The sequence below is a fragment of the Strix aluco genome, chromosome 23 (assembly GCF_031877795.1).
Source record: "Strix aluco isolate bStrAlu1 chromosome 23, bStrAlu1.hap1, whole genome shotgun sequence".
NCBI lineage: Eukaryota > Metazoa > Chordata > Aves > Strigiformes > Strigidae > Strix > Strix aluco.
Window position 1 is genome coordinate 7,906,833 of NC_133953.1, and position 22,479 is coordinate 7,929,311.

Below are 22,479 nucleotides of genomic sequence, written 5' to 3' on the forward strand. Positions count from 1 at the left end.
TTAATAGAAACTGGGGGAAAGAACCGTAACAGCTTACAAGTACCTGCCAAGGAAACCGTGTCCTTGGGAATTGTGTTTGTGTATGAAACCGTGTCCTTGGGAATTGTATATGAGTAAGTTCTATATAAGATGTGTGATTTTAGTGCTTGGTGCGCGCTGTTGGTGAGAACACTCCCCTGCGCGCCCGGCCGTCAATAAAGAAGTGTCTGCTTATCTGCATCAAATTGGTGTTGATAAGTCCTTTATTCCGGGTTTTCGGTAACACCTCAGGCTATGAAAACCTCGGGGATACACCCAGGAACAAAAGCAGCAACAATAACCGCTGGGGCTGAGGGTTCCCCCTCGCTGCCTCCTAAAACATCGTAACAAAACCAAACAGCTTGAGGAAACGTGAACTGGGAGATTTTCCCCTGGAACTTTTCCTCTTGTTTTCAACCAAAACTGTGATTTGGGAGAGCGAATCCCCACTCCTCACTCAGTTTTCAAGCTTCTCGAGCTCGTCCATGTTGTCTGGGTCCAGCTGCTTGATCTTGGTCCCTGAGGGAAAAAAAAACCACAAACAACAAAAAACCCGTCAGTGTTTGGCACAATCGGGGTGAAAACCAAACCCAGGCACCCCACGAGCTGGTGTTTGCGCCGTCTGCGTGCGGGTTAGGAAGCTCCCCGAAGCGCTCGGTGTAGTATTTCCCGTTTGTGGCCTTCAAGCGATAGAAAAATAAACTTGGAGGAAGCAAAGTGTGAAGTGGAAGAAGGGCAGCGGCCGAGAGAAAGCTGCTGAGAAAGCAAGAGGCGGCCCAAGCGCGAAGCAACGCGTCGGGTTCAGCCTCCGGCCGCGCTCCCGCTCTCTGCTCCCACCTCCACAGCGACGCCAGAGGGGGAAGTTCCTTCATCCTGGCCCCGGCCCTCGAATCACAACGTGAAGAAGGAAAAAGGTTGGGTGGCTGGGAGTTCATCCGCTCGGATTTTCATCCCTTGGGAATCCCACACTGGGCTCCTCCGGCTAATTCTGGCCGTGGCTGCGGTCAGACTCATCCACCTCGTGGTTACTCGAGCTGCTCATCCGTTGTCTGACGCTTCTGCCGCTCGGAAAAAAAATTAAAAACTCTTCACCGGACTATCTGGCTCGGGAATCTCTTCCGGGTGTCTCCCACTGGCTCATCTGCCGTTTAAATTTAAAGGACAAGCTGCCAGCACAGTTCAGCAGCTCCGAGGACGAAGCTGAGGAAGGGAGGTGGTTTTCTGCACGCTGAAGGGTTTCGATAACCGTCTTTTCCCTTAAAAAAATCACAGGGAAAATGGGCACCGGGATTTGAAAAGCCACCGGTGCAGTGATGGCCTCTTGCAAATTCCGTGGAAATCCTCTCGATGTCTGTGAGTGACGAGCCATTTGCAGTCAGGAAAGGTTTCAGCTGCTGGCTTTTCTCCCCCAGCCAGGGCTAAGCTGGGGTACCAGCACCCCCGGACCGGGATTTGCAGGGTAAAGGCAGATAAAACGCCTGAAGGAGGGAAAAAAAAAGAGGTACTGAGGCACCCTGGGTACCTGAAATGTCCCTTGCAAGTCACGCACCACCTCCTCGGCTGTTTCTCTGAAAATCTGGCTGGTAGGGGAAGAAAACCCAAAACATCCTAAAAGGGCCGAAAGCTGCATCTGATACACCGACGGGATGAGCCCCGGGGAGAGGAGCAGCTCAACAAGGTCCATTTGCAGATGGGAGATGAAGCAGAGGGGCATCACCAGTCCCAAACCCACCTCCCGGCGAGGCGTCGACGCGCGGATACTCACGGAAATGCTCCTCTATCATCCGCACGAGCTCCACGTTCTGACTTTCCACCATGCTGAAGGCGACGCCCTTCTTCCCAAAGCGTCCCGTTCGCCCGATGCGGTGGAGGTAGGTCTCGAAATCCGGCTGCTTGTTCTGCCCAGTGGGGAGGGTGAAGTTCACCACAATGGTGACCTGCTGCACGTCGATCCCTGGCAAAAAAAGTAAATAAAATGGAGAGAAAGGGGCTGCGGAAAGGCACCGCAAGTCGGGGAGGACGCGTCGCTCGAGCCCACGCTGCCACCAGAAGAACCGGTGGCGAGGAAGCGCGTTTCACGCCCTCGGAAGGGCGAGGGGCGTTGGGTCGTTCGGGGGTACCTCTGGCGCAGACGTTGGTGGCGATGAGGACCTTCTCCTTCCCGTCGCGGAAGCGCTGGATGACGCTGGCCCGCTGGGCTACTGTCAGCTCCGCCGTCAGGATGGCGACCTGGTGCCCGTCTTGGCGCATCTCCATCGACAGCCAGTCTGCGCTCCTCCGAGTCTGGGGGAGAGGCGGGATGAGGTTTTATTTCCCCCCCTCCTCCTTTTGAGGGAGCTCGTGGTGCTTGTTAACACCCCAAAATAATCCCAGAATCATCTGGGTTGGAAAAGCCCTTGAAGCTCCTCCAGTCCCACCATGAACCTCCCCCTGACCGTTCCCAACTCCACCAGATCCCTCAGCGCTGGCTCAACCCGACTCTTCAACCCCTCCAGGGATGGGGACTCCCCCCCTGCCCTGGGCAGCCCATTCCAACGCCCAACAACCCCTTCTGCAAAGAAATCCTTCCTAAGAGCCAGTCTGACCCTGCCCTGGCGCAGCTTGAGGCCATTCCCTCTTGGCCTGCCGCTGGTTCCTTGGCTCAAGAGACTCATCCCCCCTCTCTGCACCCTCCTTTCAGGGAGTTGCAGAGGGCCAGGAGGTCTCCCCTCAGCCTCCTCTTCTCCAGACTAAACCCCCCCAGTTCCCTCAGCCGCTCCCCATCAGACCTGTGCTCCAGACCCTGCACCAGCTCCGTTGCCCTTCTCTGGACACGCTCGAGTCATTCAATGGCCTTTTTGGAGTGAGGTTTTGCCCAAAACTGAACCCACTCATTGAGGGGCGGCCTCACCAGTGCTGAGCAAAGGGGTAAGATCCCTTCCCTGTCCCTGCTGGCCACGCTAGTGCTGGTACAAGCCAGGATGCCATTGGCCTTCTTGGCCACCTGGGCACACTGCTGGCTCCTGTTCAGTCAGCTGTCAATCCCCCCCCCCAGGTCCCTCTCTGACTGGCAGCTCTCCAGCCACTCCTCCCCAAGCCTGTAGCCCTGCTGGGGGTTGTTGTGGCCCAAGGGCAGCACCCGGCATTTGGCCTTAGTGAAACTCCTCCCGTTGGCCTCAGCCCATCGCTCCAGCCTGGCCAGGTCTCTCTGCAGAGCCTCCCTACCCTCGAGCAGATCAGCACTCCCACCCCACCGGGTGTCATCTGCAAACTGACTGAGGGTGCACTCGATCCCCTCGTCTAGATCATCAATAAAGATGTTAAACAGGAGTGGCCCCAAAACCGAGCCCTGGGGGACACCACTCGTGACCGGCCGCCAACTGGACTTAACCCCATTCACCACAACTCTTCAGGCCATCCAGCCACTTTTTTACCCAGCAAAACATCGGTATAAGGCAAAAACGATCTCCGCGGGCAGGCCGGGGCGCTTCACCTGGCAGAAGATCATTGCCTGGCCGATGGTGATGCTGCCGTAGATGTTGCAGAGGGCTCTGTACTTCTCCTCCCTGCTCCTGCACATGAAGAAGTACTGCTGGATGTTGCTCAGGGTGAGCTCGTCCTTGCGCAGCTTTATCACGATGGGGTTGGAGATTATCCGCATGGCGAACGCCCGCACGGTTTCCTTGAAGGTGGCTGAGAACAGCAGCATCTGGCAGTCCTTGGGTAAAGCCCTGGAGGGGAGAAAAAGGACTCGTCAACCCAGGAGAGCGGCCTGGGGCCCCGATGTGCTCACTGGAAGAAAAAAAATTTGAAAAAGCTGATTTTGTGTCGCCTAACGGCTCGAAGGAAAGGTAAGCGAGGTAAAAGTCTTCCTGTGTGTCTCACGGACGCGGTTTTACAGCAGGCTGGACCCCTGGCCTAAGCAGGTCAGAGCCTGCTGAGGTGCAAAAGCCAATTCTCACCACAGCAAGCCCCTGCGACATCACAGGGATGCAGATTCACCTCGTTCGGCGACCGATTCCCTCAAAACCGAGCAAAAAGGGGGAAAAAACGGGGAAGCAGGATGCCAGCCCTCAGGAATCCTCACCTCTGAATGCGTATGCTTTGAGAGGAGAAGCCCTGAGTGTCAATCATGATGTCGGCTTCATCCAGCACGAACAACTCGATCTTCTTCACGTCTATGAGTCTGTATTTGAAGCACCAGTCCAGCACCGTCCCCGGCGTCCCGATGACGATCTGCTCCTCCAGCCTGGTGCCCTGCCGAACTGCGAGAGGGGAAACTGCACCCCAGTGCCCCCAAACACGATGGGTTTCTGTTGTTCGAGTGCATTTTTCCCCTCGGTCATCTCGGACTCCGCAAAGCGGAGCTTGCGATTAAAATTACAAAGAGGGCTGACGCTTCCCTACAGCCTCGGGGGGGTGGAAACCAGCCCCACGTGGGAAGGGGGGAGTCTGGAAGCAGCCAGCAATTGTGAAGACTACTCCTTAGGTGGTGAGGGGAATACAGACGCTATTTTATTGGCCTTCCCAGGGGTCTGTGCGGCTCGTGGTAGCTCAAGGCTCTAAGAGAGGATCCCTGTAACCACTCAACGCTCCTGTGACGGCGCCGGTAGCTCTGCTCGGCAGGGCCGGACTCACCTCTGTTTCCCCGGACAGCGTACGTCACCTTGACATCAGCACAAAACCTCCCGATGGTCTCGATCACGCACCCGATCTGCAGGGCCAGCTCGTAGGTGGGAGCCAAGCAGAGGCACTTGGGGGGAGATAAAAGAGCTGTCAGAGGAGAAACGCCTCGATTAAAAGCCGAGGGTGCTGCCGGGATGGGATACACCGGGCAGGCAACAGGGTATTTCGAAGGGATGGAAAGAAAAGCAGAGGAAAATCCCACCCCGCTAAACTCCCTCCGAAGCGCGGGGGGGTTCGGGTAGTCGGTCACACGTGGAGGTTAGAGAGCTGGGAACGCAGCTCGAGGGGTGGAGGCAGGAAGAAGTCGCTGTAGCTATTTTTGAGGGGGAAATGTGTCTCCCGAAGCACCGTGCGGCTCGTTTCTGCGCCCAGCTGTAAAGCGGCGGCTTAAATCGCCCCATAGGCTTGAGAGGAGGGACTTCAAACTGCAGTAACCTGGGCACAAAGCTGATTCTGTGCGTGGAGAGGTGACGGGGGCTCACGGGGGCGTTTAAACCACCAGAAAACCAGCAGTCTCTGCAGTCGCTTTTCAAAATTTAAACTCCAGGATAGCTAAAGCCTGGCTTAATCTGCTGCTAGCAAGTAAAAGTACCTCCCTTGAGCGGGCCCCACGCTTTCTGTCCTACCTGCTGCTGCGATGGTACCTGGGGGTTTATCACCCCCCTCCAGCGGATAAAATCACCCAGAGACAGGGGCAAAAAACAGAGCTCTGCCCCCAGGCAGCATCTTGAGGGCGTGGGCAAACCCCTCCTGCATCAGCTTTCCCTTTCCTGCGTTACCTGCGGGTATTTCTCAGTGGCATTAACTCTGCTCAGCATCGCCAAGACAAAAGCTGCTGTTTTCCCTGTCCCTGACTGGCTCTGGGCAATCAGATTTTGGGGCCTGCAAGGCAAAGGCTGCTTAGTGGCACGAAAAGAGGTGGGGGCGGGGTGGTGGGGGGCATCCCCACACTGGGGATGCCTCAAGAGGCGGGGGAGGGGGGGGGGGGCGTCCCCACACTGGGGACGCCTCAAGAGACGGGGGAGGGGGGGGGCGGGGGGCGTCCCCACACTGGGGATGCCTCAAGGTGGGGGCTCACCCGCCTGGCATTCTACTCACGGATATGCCAGCATGATCGGCAGAGCCATCTCCTGGATTTTGGATGGTCTGTTGAAGCCCATCATGTAAACCCCCTGCAAAAGCTCCTTCTTCCTATTAAAAAGAAAAACAGCAGAAAGGGCCCGTTGGACAAACAGCGGTGGCTCTCGCTCTTTGCCGGGCTGGGGGCTGCTGGTGACTCACAGGGGCAGCTCTTCGAAGCTTTTGACAGAGAAGAGCGGGGAGCTGGGGTCCTGCTGCAGGATCTCCACGGAGTGGCTGGACTCCACGAGGGACGTGCGGATCAGCTTGTTGAGCAGCGAGACTTCCGCCAAGTCCACTGGAAAGGCAGAGACTCGTTTGAAAAAAACTGACTTTTTAATGAGAAGTCTCTCACAAAAGTCCCCACTTCCTGCAAATACTGGGGTCGCCGGCCATCCCCTCTCCCAGGGATCCCAGAATCATTCAGGTTGGAAAAGACCCTCGGGATCATCGAGTCCAACCCTCAGCCCGACTCTACAAAGCTCTCCCCTACCCCACATCCCCCCACAGCTCATCCAAACGGCCCTTAAACACACCCAGGATGGGGACTCCACCCCCTCCCTGGGCAGCCTATTCCACTCTCTGACCACTCTTTCTGGGAAACATTTTTTCCTCGTGTCCAGTCTGAACCTCCCCTGTTGCAGTTTAAAGCCGTTCCCTCTTGTTCTGTCACTAATCCCCTGTGAGAAGAGACCAGCACCAACCTCTCCACAACGTCCTTTCAGGGAGCTGTAGAGAGTGATGAGGTCTCCCCTCCCCTTCTCCTCCTCACACTGAACAGTCCCAGCTCCTTCAATCTCTCCTCACAGGATTTATTCTCCAGGCCCTTCCCCAGCCTCGTTGCCCTCCTCTGCCCTCGCTCCAGCCCCTCGAGATCTCTCTCGGATTGAGGTGCCCAAAACTGGACACAACACTCCAGGTGTGGCCTCACCAGTGCAGAGCACAGGGGGACTGTCACCTCCCTGCTTCTGCTGGTCACACTATTTCTAACACAAGCCAGGAGGCCGCTGGATGCCCGTCGGGATCCCGGACACCGCCAAGACCCGCAGGCGTTATGAGGAACGGCCGTGCCCCCCCACAGAAGCCCCCTCAGCCCCGCTCCCCGCCCCACTCCCCCGCCGGCCTCACGGGAAGGCCCCGAGCGCCCCGAGGCGCAGGGACCCACCTCTCTCCTCCTCCTCCCCCTCTCCCTCCTCGTCCTCGTCCTTCTCACTGCCGCGGCCTGCTGAGGGAGGAGAAACGGGGGCGGCCTGAGGCCGAGGCCTGGCCCGGGCGCCCTCCCCGAGGCGGGGGCCGAGGCTTCCCCTTACATCGGCGGCAGACGACGGGGTCGCGGCGGCGCGGCGGGGAGGGGGCCGATGTGGGGCGGCGGAGAGAGGGGCGAGATGCGGGCAAGGGGACGAGGCCCCGGGGACCGCGGGAGGGGCCCAGCCCGGATCCCACCAGCCCCGGCCAACGGCCGCTGTCTCCCCCCTCCGCCATGGCGCCGGCAGCCCTCGCAGGCCCTAACGGCGGCAGCGCGCGGGGCGGGTGTTGGTGTAACCGGACGGGGCGGGCCCTTCCGGGGCACCGGAACCCGCGACCGGCAGGTATGGCAGGCCCGGGGGTGTGGGGAGGAGGAGCAGGGACCCCACAGGGTGCCGGCGCTGCCCCCGGAGGGGTTGGGGGGGTCCCGGGGGTGCTGGGGACGAGGGACCCCGTAGGGCGGGGAGGGGCTCCCGCCGCGGACGGGGACCCTGTAGGGTGCCAGCACCGGTCCCCGTCGGGTTTTTTTGGGGGGGGGGGGGGGATGTCTGTGGGGTGCTGGAGGAGCCCGTAGGGAGGTGGCGCTGTCCCCCGTAGGTTTCGGGGCGTCCCCGGGGGCAAAGACCCCCCCTTCTAGGTGGGTGGGGGGTCCGCAGGGTGCTGGAGAGCCAGGGACCCCCCGCCCACCCCGCAAGGTGTGCCAGAACCCCCCAGGGTGGGGTGACAGCGGGTCCCCAAGCTGGCGGGAAGCGTGTGTGTCCCCCCCAGCCCCCTTGTCCCCCCACACTGTCACCCCTGCGCTCCCGTCCAGAGCGGGTTTGGGGGGAGCCCGACTGGGGGGTCACCCGCTTCCCCTCCTGCCCCTTTCCCACCCATCCCAGCGAGGTTTCGGGGACCCTCTCCCCAGGGCCGAGGGGCCAGAGCCCCCCAACCTCTCACTGTGGCTTCGAGGCCTTTTCCTGCACAAGAACTGCCCAATCCCCTCAGTCCCTCCCCTTACCTGGGAAAAAATAACAATAACATTATCTTCACTTCGTCCTAAAGCTCATTTATTTTAAAAATGGAGTGAAATAAGGGGAGCTGAGGGTTTGGATAGGTCTGGAACAACAGGCCTTGACAGAGGGAGTGAGGCAGCGTTTCTAATTAACACACAGAGCTATAACAAACCTTCCCACACGTTTTATTAAAGAAATATTGTCGAGATGCCAGAAATAAAACAGCGTTAAAAGCTCACACAACAATCCGGGGGCAATTACGTGGAGAAAAGAAAAAATTATAAAAAATCACCAGGCTCGTTACATTCTTATTTCTGCTGTTGTTTGAAAAGTCTCACGGCCCGGGTGGTTTTTGGGTGCCTGCTCCCCATAACTCCTGGTTTTAACCCAGAAAGCAGCTCTGCACAACGCAGGAGGCAAGCGGGGGTGTTTCCTTTAACAATCCGAGGCGCTGGGGTCAAGTTTTAATGCGAGAATTGAACCCACTGGCCATGCAGAAAGGGGATTTCTCCAAATTAGAGGAGGAAAAGCACGCACGTGTGTGGTTAAAATGTTTGTTTTCCTTCAGGAACTAGGAGGAGGTGTTTTTTCGGGGGGGAAAGCCATTGGCCAGGTCCCAGCGCACCTCCCAGCGCAGGGCAGCTCTCTTTTTTTCGGTCGGCACGGTGTAAGCGTTGGGGACGTGGAGGTGTTGCGGCTTGCTGGGCAGCTCGGGCTTGCAGAGCATCTGTTCCCGGATGCCCCAGCGCAGTTCTTGCCGTTGATCCTCCCCCGGGATTCGGAATTTCTCCCATTCTCGTTTATATTCAAAATATTTGGCCACTCGGTCGGTTTTTCTCCGGTTACGACCCAGCGGCTCAAACCGTGGAGGAATGAAGGACTTGGGTTGTCCCGCCGCGGCGACGTAGTGAGAAGCGGAGCAGCTCCGGCTCCTGAAATCCCCGAGGAGAAAGGGGGGACTGTCCCCACGGGGCCAGCGGAGAGGGGATTCACCGAGGGAGCTGCTGCTCGTCTCGATTTCCCCCTCGGAGATGCTGTCCTCCCGACTGGTCTGGAGCTGAAACATTTTCCGCCTCAGGCTGCAAACGTCGGCATCGCTCTCCGGCTCACTGCTCACCGACTCGTCGGAGACCTCCACTCCTCCATCAGGTCTGCGCCTCAGCACCTTCCTTTTCATGACCAACCTCCTGGGTCCCCTCTGATCATTGGAGAGCGTAGGAGGGGCTGGCTGCACCCCCGAAACGCGGGAGGCCTCGGCGTAGGGATCGTCGTGGGGACAGGCCGGCTCCTGGGCACACAGCCGGCTCAGGGCCAGCGCGGCCGCCAGCTGCTCCTCATCCTCCGGAGCGGCCCATCCAAACCTCGATGGTCCCGTCACCTCCTCCATGATTTCTGCCAAACTGGGTGGATTCTGCCAAAAAAAAAAAAATAATAACCCAGAGTTAATTTCTTGCAGCACGTTCGAGCTGGCTAAAGACATAAAGGGGGCTCTGACAATTTCTGGGGTTCAGGGGTGTCGATCCAGGCTGCGGTCAATGGGATGGGATGGGGGGGTCTGGGAGCGCTGGCTGCGCTGCTAAACCTCCCGCCGCCAGCAGAAGGCTCCTTCCCTGCAGCAAAATGGAAATGCAGCGCTGCTATAAAGCCCTGAAAGCCTCTAAAGTTATAATTAAATTATAATATATTATATATAATAATTGATATTATAATTAAATTATAAACCCCCTGAATTCCTGCTTAAAAACTACGCTAAACTTAATTATATGATCAATCAAGTACTAGCGGGATGATGGACAAACACAGGGCAGATTCAGTTCGCTTCGTAAGCGCCGGGTGAAAGATATTAATGATTTTCCCCTTGTACCTATTTTTAAAAACACAATACCCAGTCACGATTTAATCTAGGGACATCCGAGAGGGTTTTTTCACTTCCGCAGAGGAGAAGGCTCAGGGCAGTGTGTCCAGCTGCTTGTTTAGATGTTGGCAACCACAGCCCAAAGGCTGTTTGAGTCTGGTTGTAGTAAACCTCAAGATCTGCGGCACAAAGGGATCCAGAGGTGGTTTCCACTCGTGCCACAGGTTTGGGATATCCGTACGCTGCGAAAACGGGTTTGAAAAACGCGAGTTTTAACCGTGCCGTCACGAAATGTCGGAGCAGATGGCGCGGTGAGATGAGTGGCAGCCGTCAGCGGGCTGTCTGAAGTGTTGATGCTGGCTGAGCGCGGCGTGAAAATGGAAAGGGCTCGGCGTGGATAGCAAAAGGCTAGTCGGGAACGTGCTGCCGCCGCGCCTGGGCTGACAGAGCAGAGCTGATCGTGCGGCGGCGGCAGCAGCTGGGGGAAGAGGAGTGATTCAAAAGTGCCAAAAAAAGAGGCTTGAGTAAGATGAAGCTGTCCGAGCTAAGCCCCCTTGGTCCTTGCCGTGCTCAGCTAGGAACGCCAAGGGGTTAAAAAAAAAAGAATTATTCCGCGGGTAACAATTATTTTACAGAGCAAGCCTCTAGGTGTAATAAAAACCACATAAAAATGCAAACCCTCTGATTTCCGTCTTCCTTTGCAGACCCTGAGGAGCTACCAGCAACTAATTAAGGCTCCAAGACAGTGGCTATGTCGGAGAGGAGCACGGCTACCGATCAGGAGCGGCTCCTGAGGAGGGTGCAGGAGCTGGAAGAGGAGGTGAAGCGGCTGCAGGAGAAGCTCCGAGAGGACAAGGAGGGCGGTGGTAGAAAAGAGGCTCCTTCAGGCCCCGGAAAAGCCAAGAAACGCCACCAACGGCCCTTTGATTTTGGCGCCTACGGGCGCAGACACGTGGCGCTGAAGATCGCCTACCTGGGCTGGGGCTACCAGGGGTTTGCCAGCCAGGAGAACACCAGCAACACCATCGAGGAGAAACTCTTCGAAGCCTTGAAGAAGACACGGCTGGTGGACGACAGACAGACCTCCAACTACCACCGCTGCGGGCGGACGGACAAAGGAGTCAGTGCTTTTGGACAGGTCAGGATCCCCCCCAAGACTTTCCCAGATTTCTGTGTGGGATGGAGAGGTGGTGGGATTACTCTTCCGCAGCCATGAGCCACGACAGCACAGGTTGGATTCATTTTTTACAAGCCATCGGCTTTTAAATCTTAAAATGAGCCTGGTGATGGTGTCTTGCACACAGAACGATGATTTTAGACCCTCAAAGTGCTCATTAGCGCTTATTTTTTCCCATATCTAGTTGGGTTTTTTTTCAGAGGCCTGTTTGGAAAGGATGAAATGTGTTTTAGGCTGCAGCTTCCCCAAAAGCTTAGCGCTGCCAAAAAAGGGGAGATGCCCCTTCCTTGGCAGAGCCCCTCTCAGCTGATTTAACTGGCTAATCCCCCCCCCCCCCCAAAAAAAAAAAATCCAAGAAATGGATAGCTTCCTGCAGAGCCAGGCAGCTGAATTCCTGCGCAGAAGGGTCTGAGGGGAGGCGCAGCGAGCGGAAGGGAGCGTGGGAGTGGGAGCTGGAGGGAGGGGAGCGAGCCGGCCCGCTCGGTGGGCACGGAGCCATGGAGCCATCGGGCCGGCTGAGCCCTTCCCGCGCTGCGCCAGCTTCGCTGTCAGGCCAGTCTCTCCTTCCCTCCCTGCTCAGGAAGCGGAGCTGGCTTTGCTTTTGCCTCGCCGGGGTGGTTTTGGCTCAGATGGGCGATCTGTTCTCCTTCACAAGATGAGCCGCAGGAAATAAGGGATGCGGGCTGCCTTTTCTTGCACCGTTTAAAGTCCGCAGGCACCTGCGGTGTTAATTAACTTGTTCCCACACCAGGTTTCCCAGACAGCCAGGCTGTTACTGTGTTCAAGTCATCACCTCCAGACAAAAAAAAAAAAAGCACATTATATCCTAAAAACAGTGATTAAAGTTGAAGCCGTTTCGAGGCCGGGCTATGTAGGCAGTCTGCAACTTTCTCTGTTTTATTAAAGGAATCCGTAGCATCTGCTAGCAACCTTAGCAGAGGCACTTGCAGCTTTACCCGCAGGAAGGAGTGGTAAGATCGCCTGATTTAAGACACCTTCATCTGTAGGAGATCCTGAATTTATTTCACAGCGGTGTAGGAAGACTTGGCTTGACTCGCCGAATACGCCCATCTGCGATCTAATCCTGGCTTTCCTCATTTTGCAGGTGATTTCCCTAGATCTCCGCTCGAACCTGTCAGAGGGGAAGAAGCTCAACGGCCACGAGGGTGACTCAGAAGGCAAAAGCGAGGGGGAGGAGGAGCTCCGCTACACCCATATTCTGAACAGGGTGCTCCCGCCTGACATCCGGGTGCTGGCCTGGGCCCCCGTGGAGCCCGATTTCAGCGCCCGGTTCAGCTGCCTCAAGAGGATTTATCGCTATTTCTTCCCCTGCGCCGACCTGGACGTGGCCCTGATGCACACCGCAGCCCAGAGGTACGTGGGGACCCACGATTTCCGGAACCTGTGTAAAATGGACGTTGCCAACGGGGTGGTCAACTTCCAGAGGACGATCCTCAGCGCTGGAGTGACGTGGGTGGAGAGAGGAGGAGAAACCGGGCTGCAGGATCCCTTCCGTCTGTGCCAGTTTGAAGTGACAGGCCAGGCGTTCCTCTACCACCAAGTCCGCTGCATGATGGCGATCCTCTTCCTCATCGGCCAGAGGATGGAGAGCCCGGAGATCATCGACGAGCTGCTGGATGTGGAAAAGAACCCCCGAAAACCACAGTACAGGTACTGAGAGCTCGGGGGAAACCTCCTGGGCTGCTTCTCAAAGCGGCGGCTGCGTGTGAAGTGCCGCTGGCAAGCCACTTCTCCGCCAGCCTGCGAAGCAGTCTCTCACAATATGGAAGCGAGCTGCCAGCGGCCTCTCTGGGAGGCACCCATAAGGATCTCATTTTTCTTGCTCTCAGACAAACTTGCGACGGCTTTAGCCCTTGGTATTTGGTTAAAACTAATTCAGTTTTTATCAGAAAAAGCAGTTTTATAAAAGACAGGGCTGGTTTTGGCAGAAAGGACAGGCCCGTGTGCTATTGCACAAGCCTTTTTTGTCACAGCATCCCTCCAGACAGGGTAACACCTTCTCTCCTTTTCCCTAGCATGGCAGTCGAGTTTCCCCTCGTCCTGTACGACTGCGAGTTTGAAAACCTTCAGTGGCTCTACGACCGAGAAGTGCAGGAGTTCAACGTCACCCACCTACAGCAGCTCTGGGCCAACCACGCAGTCAAAACTCAAGTGCTACATAACATGTTACGAGGGTTAGATGCTGCGCCCGTGGCTACTGGAAACAGTAAGGGATGGTTTTGTGGCAATATTGGAGTCACAGAGGGATGGGGGTAACTGTTTTTAAAAAAAAAAAAAAAAAAAAAAAAAAAAAGGGGTAATGAGATTGTTCAAACCACTGGTGTTTTTTCAATTATATCGCAGGCCCAGGGAACAACACGACTGTCCTCTGGGGAGATATGAAGCCTCCACTCTGCAGCCAGGTCAGTGGCTTCGTCGAAGGTGTCAAAGCCCGCACCTACAAGCCTTTGCTGGCCCGCCCCAAGTGCGAGGGGCTGGAGGCCCGCATCCGCCACTTTGTGCGGAGGGGCCGTATTGAAACCCCCCCGGGCCTGGAGGTGGTGGGGAACAGAGAGGAGCAGCCCCCTGAGAGCAAGAGGAGCCACCGCAGCGATGCTCTGGGGAGCGGCGGTGCCACGGAGCAGCCTCCCAAGAGGGTCTGTGTGGACGTCGAGTGATGGTGACGGGTCACCTCAGCAGAAGGGCAGCTTGCTGCTTTGACTTTTTGTTTTTTAAAATGAAGAATATGCAGTTTTCCAGTTCTATTTTTATAAATTTCCAGAAATCTTACGAAGTGCTGCTGTGTCCTGCTCTGGGGGGGATGGCGGGGCCTCAGCCCCCTCAGAGCCGCTCACCTCCATGGCAGGGGGGGGCGGGACAGGGGTCTGACTGGGGCTGCACTGGGCTGAGGCAGCGCCCGCCCACCCACCTGCTCGGCGTCCCCGCGGGGCCCACATGCCCCCCCCCGGTACGTGACCGGCGCCCCCGGTACCCGCGCCGGGCCCGGCTACTCACGTCCTCCCGCCGCCACCGTCATCAGCCGCCAACCGTCGCCGGCGTTTAAACCGCCGGGCAGGGGCGGGGCCTACCTCCGAGGCCCGCCCTTCGCGGCGGCGCTATTGGGCGATGCGGGTGTCGCTCGGCCGATCACTCCCTTCCGATTGGACGGGCGGGTTGAAGCACCGCCTCCGTGCCGCCGCCATTGGCCGGAAGGCGAAAGAGGGGCAGGAGGAAGGAAAATGGCGGCGAGCGGTGGAGGGCTGCGGCGGTGGCGGCCCGCTGCGGGCCTGGCCCAGGCGGTGCGCACCGTCTGCGGCGGCGGCGGCGGCAGCGGCAGGAGGGCGGCGGAGGCGCCGCGGGCTGAGGAGCTGGCGGAGCGGCTGCGGGCGCGGAGGAGCGAGGAGGGGAAGCAGGAGGTGAGCGGTGGGGGAGGCCGCGGCCCGGCCGGGCCCTGAGGGGAGAGACTACAACTCCCGGCGTGCACCGCGCCGCCCGGGCCCACAGGCCGAGCGCGGCCCTCGCCCTGCCCAGTCTGGGCCTCCCCCGGCCCGGCTGCGGGTGCGATGGGCAGCCGTTACCGTCGCGCCTTCGGGTTTTCTCTCCCCGCCTCGCCCGGGCAACGGGGGAGGATCTGGAGCGGGATTTGTGGGGGGCCACCCCTGCGCGTGAGCGCACCGAGCTGGGTGATGGGGTGGGATTGCAGCGACAGCCTCAGCCCTTCGTCTCCGTAGTGACTGCCTGCAGGACAGTGCTCAAACATCGCTTCAGCGAGTTGCTGAAGGTCACGCAGGAGCTTTGGGCGAAAGCCAAGAGCCGTTTATCCTCCACCCATGGCGTTTTGTTCTCCCCTCAGATCCCCAAAGACCCAGCGCAGAGACGAGTGCGGGAACTTGCCATGCTGAGCAAGCAGCTGCAGCAGGTTCACCCCAACGTCCTGGCCAAAGTGCTCAAGCAGAAAACCATATACCAAAACAAGGAGATTGTGGTGATCAACAAACCCTACGGCCTTCCCGTGCATGGTGAGGACAAGCCGGCTGTGTCACAACCGAACCAACGCCATAGGGGGGGAAATGGAAATGGCTCCATGGCGCTGACGGGGGATCCTGTGTCTCCATCCTCCCTGTGCTGAGGTTTTTCTTCCCAGGGAGGGGATGTGGGGAGTTTGTCACTTTTAGATTTGTCACCGTTAGCCTTCATCTCACATTTTGGGGGTAATTTAAGGTACGTGGAGAGGTGAACGTCTCCCCTGACTGCTTTGCTTGTGGGATTTGCAGGCGGCCCCGGGGTCAAGAATTGTATCTCTGACGTGCTGCCGGTTTTGGCCAAGATGTTGGAGAACATGAAGGCTGAACCCCTCCACCTCTGCCACAGGCTGGACAAAGAGACCACGGGCGTGATGGTGCTGGCGCGGAGCAAGGAGGTGGCGGACACGATCCGGCTTCTCTTCAAAACTCGTCAGGTGGAGAAGATCTACTGGTAGGAAACACCAACCACAACAATCCCCAGCAGCGCTACAGGCTTGGGGAGGAGTGGCTGGAGAGCTGCCAGTCAGAGAGGGACCTAGGGGGATTGATTGACAGCTGGCTGAACAGGAGGCAGCAGTGTGCCCAGGTGGCCAAGAAGGCCAATGGCATCCTGGCTTGTAGCAGCAATAGCGTGGCCAGCAGGGACAGGGAAGGGATCTTACCCCTGGACTCGGCACTGGTGAGGCCGCACCTCGATGAGTGGGTTCAGTTTTGGGCCCCTCACTCCAAAAAGGCCATTGAATGACTCGAGTGTGTCCAGAGAAGGGCAACGGAGCTGGTGCAGGGTCTGGAGCACAGGTGTGATGGGGAGCGGCTGAGGGAACTGGGGGGGTTTAGTCTGGAGAAGAGGAGGCTGAGGGGAGACCTCCTGGCCCTCTGCAACTCCCTGAAAGGAGGGTGCAGAGAGGGGGGAGGAGTCTCTTGAGCCAAGGAACCAGCGCCAGGCCAAGAGGGAATGGCCTCAAGCTGCGCCAGGGCAGGGTCAGACTGGCTCTTAGGAAGGATTTCTTTGCAGAAGGGGTTGTTGGGCGTTGGAATGGGCTGCCCAGGGCAGGGGGGGAGTCCCCATCCCTGGAGGGGTTGAAGAGTCGGGTTGAGCCAGCGCTGAGGGATCTGGTGGAGTTGGGAACGGTCAGGGGGAGGTTCATGGTTGGACTGGAGGAGCTTCAAGGGCTTTTCCAACCGAGATGGTTCTGGGATTCTGTGAAAGGTTTGGGTGGAGAAGCGGCTTTAAAGGGCCCGTAGGGTTTGAAGAAGGGGAGAAGGGACTGTCACCAAGGGATGTGGGGCCTTGTGGAAACTGGTGGGTGTTTGCTGATCTTCCCTCAAGCGTCTTTTTACGGCGCTGGGTCGTGGGGAGAGGGGATGAGGGGAGAGTTCCCTTCCTGCTGGAGCGACACCCTGCAGACCTCTGGTTTCCCTCCCCAGGGCAATTAGCCTGGGGGACCCAGACCCCGCCGAGGGCGTTGTGGAGATCCCCATCGTGGAGAAGGAGGTGCAGAGCCACCAGTCGCACTACAAGGTGAGCTGCACGTCCTCGGGGCTGCCATTCTGGCCTCGCGCTCCCCCTCGCCCCCCTCCTGCCTTCCTGTGGGCTCACCGTCTCCCCACCATTCAGATGACGCTGGCCCCCAACTACCGCCTGTCTCCGGAGGATGGGAAGGTGGTGAAAATCCGCAAGAACCGCAACGCCGAAAGCGCTGTGACGCGGTATCGCCTTCTGGCCAGCTCTTCCGCCTGCTCTCTGCTGGAGCTCCAGCCCATCACAGGTGAGGCCTGGCTGGGTGTCCCCGGGGTTGTATCAGCTGCTGGATCCACCCCGGCTGCGCTTTTTGTGCAGTTCCGCAGCCGAGAGCAGCGCTGGAAGCAGGAACTTGTCATTAGACCTGACTGAAATAATCTTTGGGCCAAGGCTCTGGGAACAAGCCACCCCGGGGCGATGGTTTGCTGCCAGACCGCTCTCCGTCTGCTGGTGGTTTTGGCACGGGATTATCAGCACCGAGGGTGGCAGGTGGGAGTTGAGGCCTGGCCCGGCTGGTTGTCACGTTTTTCCTCTTTCCCTTCCCTCCTCAGGGGTGAAGCACCAGATCCGGGTTCACCTGGCCTATGGCTTGGGCTGCCCCATCCTGGGGGATCACAAATATTCGCACTGGAGCAAGCTGGCACCCCAGGTAAGACAGGTCCCGCGTCGAGGATGGGGCAGTCAGAGCCAGATCCAGGGCCAGGCAGCCCCTTTGTGTCTCCCAACTCCCTGTGGGCCGGGTTTAAGTCCCAGCTGAGGAGATGAGGTTGCGGAAGGGATGTTTTCTGTCCTCGCCCACAGAAGCTTCCTGAAATCACCTTGAAGAGGCTGAAGCTGGAGCAGAGCAAGGCTCGCCACCTGCCCCTCCACCTCCACGCCCACCGGCTCTCCTTGCCCCTGGGCGAGCAGATAAACCTCGTCTGCAAGCCGCCCCTCTTCTTCCAAAAAACTCTGAAGAAGCTGGAGCTGGACATCACCAAGGACTAACAAGGCAGGACGGGAGTGGTACCGTCTGTCTCCACATCTCCAGCACGTGGTAGCGCTGGGTCCAGCCGCTCTGCAGCAGTGTCCTCCTTGGAGCCAGCAGTGGGATGAAGTCTACGGTCTCTGCTGCTTCCCAGAGATCTCCTGTGTTGGTACCAGCGTTTCTGGCTTCAAACCAGGTACCTGCCTGTGCTTCTTGCCCCAATTTTGTGCAGAAACGTGGCTGGGAGTGCAGAAGAGCCTCTTGTTCGGACAGACGAGGCTGCGTAGAAACTGGGCTTTGCCCAATCCGTGTTTTGAACTTGGTCTCTGAGCAATAAAAGCGGCGGTTCTTGCCAAGGTGAAGGGTTGCGTGTGTCTCTGTGCTCAGGCCAGGTGGATCTCGGCCCCTGGGCGGGTTTGAGCGTGCCTGGGTGCAGTCCCTCCCGGTTTGAGGGCCGTCACTCGTCCTTCCAGAGCTGTTCAGCAGTGTCTCCCTCCTATCCTGGCATTCCACGCTCAAATTTGGAGACTCCCTTCGTTCGAAAAATCCATCGAAAGTGCAGTTTGGCAGCGGCTGTGGGGTTTTGTTGCTGTGCTGAGAGATTGTGCGGGGAGTTCCTCCGCTTGGCTTGGCCGAGCCACTCTGGGACTCCCTCTGCTCTGTGCTGCCAACAGTGTCGGCGCAGGTTTCTGGGCACCGGCTACGCTGCTGGGAGAAACTTTTCCATCCCATCTCCCCTTCCAATTTCCCCACCGCTTATTTCTAGATCCCGTTATCGGGATCCCTCTCCCTCGGGAGCTTACCTTGGAGCCAGATTCCTTCCCCCGTGCCCCGCGAGGGAGGCGAGGGGAGAGACTGAAAAGCTGGGGAACCGCAGCTGATGTTATGCCTCAAAATCGACGCCACCAGCATCACGTGGCCTGTCCCCAAAATCTCAGGGCTGGGCAGCAGGACTTTCCCCAGCCCTTCTAGGGGTTTTTGTACCCCATGGGGCCACCCTGTACGTGGCTGGGGCTTCTTGGTAGGGTAATACCCCATCTCCTGCCTCCCTGCTCCTCACGCGGGGTGAAAATAGCCAGGGAGCCCCACACCCCTCAAACATGGTGCCAGAAATACCTCTGCTTATGAGAGAGGGGTGTAAAACCACGAGGAGCCGGGGAGCGGCTGCGGCTGGGGAGGAACGCGGCCTTCCCAGCCCGGTGCCGCGACTGCTGGTGGCTTTTTTTTTTTCTATTTCGGGGTGTGCTATTTGCAAAAAGGTTTCCCCCTGTAATTACCAGTCAATTTAACGCACCGTCTAAGCTGTTATTTACAGCTGCTTGGTACAGAGAGTTTCAGCCCTACAAAGTCCCTCCTCGAGCCGGTCACGCCTCAGACGACACCAGAGCCCCCCGGCAGCAGCAGCAGCAGTCGCTGTCGTCTTCTCTTCTTCGCTAGAAAAATGTCCCTCTCGCACACGGCCGCCGAGTACATGCTCTCCGACGCTCTCCTCCCGGATCCCGGCGGTTCCCGAGCCAAGGGCCTGCGCTTGGAGCTGCCGAGCGATCGCCTGCTGAAGTTTGTCACCGTGGGGCTGCCCCTCTTCCTCGTCTCGCTGGCGTTCGCCCGGGAGTTTTCTGCCGGTGAGTCGCCGCTTTGGCCACGGGGATCTTCAGGTCGTGGGTGGCGGTTTGGTTGGCGCTGCAAAACCCCTCGTGTTCGTGCCGGCGTGGTCGCGGTCCAAGGCGGGGTGGCCTGGAAATCCTGTTTTAAGAACCATTCCCTCTCGGGGGTGTTTATGGATTGGTTTTAATGGATTATTGGGCACTGGGAAAGCCTGGGAACAGCTGGGAAACTCCAGGACCGGCGGTGAATCAGCGCCCTGCCTCAGCTTCGCGTGCCCCCAGCACCTTTGGGTGCCACAGCGTTGTTCCTGAGGAGGAGGAGGAGGGTGCCAGCAGGCTGGCTCAGGGGATATGTCCCGCCGGGGTTCACGAGGGCAGCACAGAAAGTTGCATTGATGGTGCGTCCTGACCTCAGGCTAAATCTGGCCTCGGCCAACATCCCGCCGCTGCCCCTGGGGATTTGGTTTGACTCCGGTTTCTGGCCAGTCTCTAATTCCCTCCCCCCCCGCCATGTGCCCAGGGCTGTGCTCAAAGGGTTTGTGTTTGGGAAGTGATGGAAAAGTCCTCGCTGGGAAATGCAGCTATAAAATGGCTGTGAAAAAGGCTTTTTGAATTCAAAATGATGCCTTATATGTAATCACCCTCCTGTAACACCTCGGCACCTGGCCGCGGAGCGCTCACACGTGCTCGCCCAACCTCCGTGGCTGACGTTCACCCTTCTCCTCCCCTTAGGCTCGCAGATCAGCTGCTTCTCTCCCAGCAACTTCACGGGGAAGCAGTCTGCCTACGTCGACACGGCTTGCTGGGACTCCCTCATCCACCACGGGTTCGACGCCGAGGGACACGCCATCACCAAGTCCCTCTGGGCTCTCAAGGTAGGGACCGAGCTCATGTCCGGGTGCCCTCAGGTTCCCACCTGGTGAGGTGAAACAGCTCCGCGCCCGCTCAACCCCCCTGCTTGTCTCCTTCACCCAGGTCTTCCCCTACTCGCTGTTGGTGGTGGCGGTGCTCATGTACATGCCTTACCTGCTGTGGCGTTACGCGGCCGCCCCCGCCCTCCACTCCGACCTCCTCTTCATCATCGACGAGCTGGACAAATCCTACAACCGCTCCGTGCGCCTGGTGCAGCACATGAGGAAGGTCCAGCAGGCCAGCGCCGAGCCGGAGCGATTCTGGGAGGAATACGAGAGGTGAGGAGGCCACTGGGCAGCCTCGGCCGGTCACTGCCTCCCTCCGAAGTCCCTCCTTGGGGCCGTGGCTGCGCTCAGGATGGACTTGGGTGAAGCAGCTCGGTTTGGGGGGGTGGCTCTAACTCCCTGCTGTGTCCCCTCTGCCCCCCAGGGCCCGCCGGGAGAGGTATTTTGAGTTCCCGTTGCTGGAGCGCTACCTCACCTGCAAGCAGCACGCCCACTCCCTGGTGTTCATCTACATCCTGAGGAACCTGCTCCTGCTCTTGTTCCTGGCCGCCACCTGCCTCTACCTGGTCTTCCTCCACCTCAACATCTTCTTCCAGGATGAATTCAGCTGCTCCATCAAAACAGGGCTGCTCCAGGCGGAGCCCCACATCCCGTCTCTCATCCCCTGCAAGCTGGTTTTCTTCTCCGTCTTCCAGCTCATCAGCCTCTCCATCGGCGGCGTCTACGTCCTCCTCATCCCTGTCGTCGCTTACAACGCCCTGCAGCTCTGCCAGTGGGACAAGGGCCTGCTCTCCGTCTACGAGATGCTGCCCGCCTTCGACCTCCTCAGCCGCAAGATGCTCACCTGCCCCCTCAACGACCTCAACATCATCCTCCTCTTCCTCCGGGCCAACATCTCCGAGCTGACCTCCTTCGGCCGCCTCAACGCCGTCAACGCCTTGAGGGAAGCCACCGCCAACAAGCAGGACATCGATACCGTCGTCGACTTCATGACGCTGCTGGCCGGGTTGGAGACCACCAAGCCCAAACACCCCCTTTGCTCCCCTGAGGCCGACGGCAGCGCGCCCCTCTCCAACGGCGGGGCTCTAGGTAGGTGGTTTTTTTTGGGTAGAGAAGACTTCTTTGCTCTCCTCTTGCCTCCCACGCTGCAGATCCCACCCTGTGGCGGGGGGGAGGTTGGATCCCTCCACCGCTGCCCTAAACCTTTTGCCAAGACCTTGAGGTTTTGGGGGGAGAGTTGGGGGGCTGCCGGGGGTCACTGGGAGGGCCGACGGCTCCGTTTACAGACGGGGACGGGTTCTGGCAGCTGGGACGTGATGCTACTGTGAGCCCACGCGTGGGCAGGAGTTGCTATAGGAACAGAAAGCAGAGAGCTTGCCACTTAAATCTGGGCAAAACCGGGGGGCCGGGTCCCTGTTTTTGGCAGAAAGAGCAGCCCGGCCTGCGGGGAGCTTTAAAACCTGGGGGGGGGGGCTGATGGGATGCGGCGCCTGCCCCCTTCTCCAGTCAGCGCAGCACCTGTGGGGCTGCGTGGGGAGATGGAGACGAGGTAAAGCCACATCCCCCGGGGCCTTGCGCCCACCCTCCCCCGGGTGCTGGGGGTTCTGGGAGCAGGGGGTGCCTCCTCTGCGGTCCCACAGGGATCCCCCACCCACCCCAAAACTGCCACAGCAGCAGTTTCTAGGCTGTGCAAGATGGCTCATCCTCAGTGGGGCAGCAGCCGGGAGGCCTGAGCTCCTTTCCCGGCCCTGAACACACCACCTGAGGGCTGCAGTTTCAAAACAAAAATACCCAGATTTAGCATCATTGTTGGCATGGCAACCACAGGGCTAGCACAACTGGCTCTCAGGCTAGTCACACATCGGTGGAGAAAGCCCAAGATGTTTGCGATCACCCGGTTAAATAACTTCCTCCTCTTCCTCCCCCTTGCCTAGAAACGAAGCCTGGAGTGGAAGTGATGGGAAAAGCCTCCCGGGACTCGCTCGGCTCTGCCTGACCCCCGGAGCAGGCAGCAGCAGGCAGCAGCAGGCAGGGGGGGCTGGGATCCTGGGATCCACTTTTGATCCGCTTCCTCGGTGCCAGCATCGCTCAAGCGCATTAAAACTCCAGTTTTGATACAGCCTGGTGGGGTCACATCTGTAACGCGACGGTGGCGGCCGGGCTGCGCTCACCTGCTCCCTCCCTGCGTTTGGGGTTCCCCTTCTTATGGATGTTTTTCCAGCAAAAAAGGGTTAAATGATCCATTTTTTTAATTTTTTTTTTTTCTGCAGAGGGTGCCACATCATGCCTCTTCCACACAAATTGCTCTCCTTTTACAGCAGGAGGGGGGGAACGGAGGACTAAGGGGTGCTCCTCTGAAGGAAAAAAGGA

General features: G+C 58.5%; 5 protein-coding genes across 10 annotated transcripts; 3 read left to right on the forward strand and 2 right to left on the reverse strand.

Moving 5' to 3' along the window:
• Positions 1–224: 224 nt before the first annotated feature.
• LOC141933703 (ATP-dependent RNA helicase DDX25-like) lies at positions 225–7,346 on the reverse strand. Of its 5 annotated transcripts, none has more exons than XR_012626197.1 (12): positions 7,113–7,346; positions 6,968–7,027; positions 5,965–6,100; positions 5,782–5,874; positions 5,463–5,565; positions 4,636–4,750; positions 4,085–4,262; positions 3,491–3,728; positions 2,139–2,301; positions 1,784–1,972; positions 856–1,076; positions 225–537 (listed from the first exon to the last, which is right to left on the reverse strand). XR_012626197.1 is itself a non-coding variant. In XM_074848644.1 (11 exons), exons 1-11 carry the CDS (start codon positions 7,282–7,284, stop codon positions 476–478), a joined length of 1,509 nt encoding a protein of 502 aa, XP_074704745.1. In that variant the 5' UTR covers positions 7,285–7,346; the 3' UTR covers positions 225–475. The 5 variants fall into 5 exon arrangements, 1 of the variants encoding a protein (XP_074704745.1); XR_012626195.1 differs by having other exon boundaries at positions 856–1,496; positions 6,968–7,024; positions 7,113–7,345; XR_012626194.1 differs by having other exon boundaries at positions 856–1,496; positions 7,113–7,344.
• On the forward strand, positions 7,321–13,864 carry PUS3 (pseudouridine synthase 3). Of its 2 annotated transcripts, none has more exons than XM_074848646.1 (5): positions 7,321–7,391; positions 10,602–11,035; positions 12,180–12,745; positions 13,111–13,301; positions 13,439–13,864. In XM_074848646.1, the coding sequence occupies exons 2-5, from the start codon at positions 10,649–10,651 to the stop codon at positions 13,750–13,752; spliced, it is 1,458 nt and encodes a 485-aa protein (XP_074704747.1). In that variant the 5' UTR covers positions 7,321–7,391; positions 10,602–10,648; the 3' UTR covers positions 13,753–13,864. The 2 variants fall into 2 exon arrangements, with proteins under 2 accessions (XP_074704747.1, XP_074704746.1); XM_074848645.1 differs by lacking the exon at positions 7,321–7,391 and adding an exon at positions 9,066–9,191.
• LOC141933836 (centriolar and ciliogenesis-associated protein HYSL1-like) lies at positions 8,076–11,573 on the reverse strand. Its single transcript, XM_074848904.1, has 4 exons — positions 11,473–11,573; positions 10,871–10,995; positions 9,928–10,139; positions 8,076–9,453 (listed from the first exon to the last, which is right to left on the reverse strand). The coding sequence occupies exons 1-4, from the start codon at positions 11,571–11,573 to the stop codon at positions 8,614–8,616; spliced, it is 1,278 nt and encodes a 425-aa protein (XP_074705005.1). The 3' UTR covers positions 8,076–8,613.
• A 449-nt stretch (positions 13,865–14,313) lies between the features above and the next one.
• On the forward strand, positions 14,314–17,944 carry RPUSD4 (RNA pseudouridine synthase D4). The gene is made up of 7 exons (XM_074848879.1): positions 14,314–14,490; positions 14,928–15,093; positions 15,349–15,550; positions 16,528–16,621; positions 16,718–16,868; positions 17,173–17,270; positions 17,423–17,944. The coding sequence occupies exons 1-7, from the start codon at positions 14,314–14,316 to the stop codon at positions 17,606–17,608; spliced, it is 1,074 nt and encodes a 357-aa protein (XP_074704980.1). The 3' UTR covers positions 17,609–17,944.
• Positions 17,672–22,225, forward strand: PANX3 (pannexin 3). Its single transcript, XM_074848878.1, has 6 exons — positions 17,672–17,784; positions 19,026–19,210; positions 19,925–20,067; positions 20,168–20,382; positions 20,534–21,198; positions 22,044–22,225. The coding sequence occupies exons 2-6, from the start codon at positions 19,030–19,032 to the stop codon at positions 22,103–22,105; spliced, it is 1,266 nt and encodes a 421-aa protein (XP_074704979.1). The 5' UTR covers positions 17,672–17,784; positions 19,026–19,029; the 3' UTR covers positions 22,106–22,225.
• Positions 22,226–22,479: the final 254 nt, after the last annotated feature.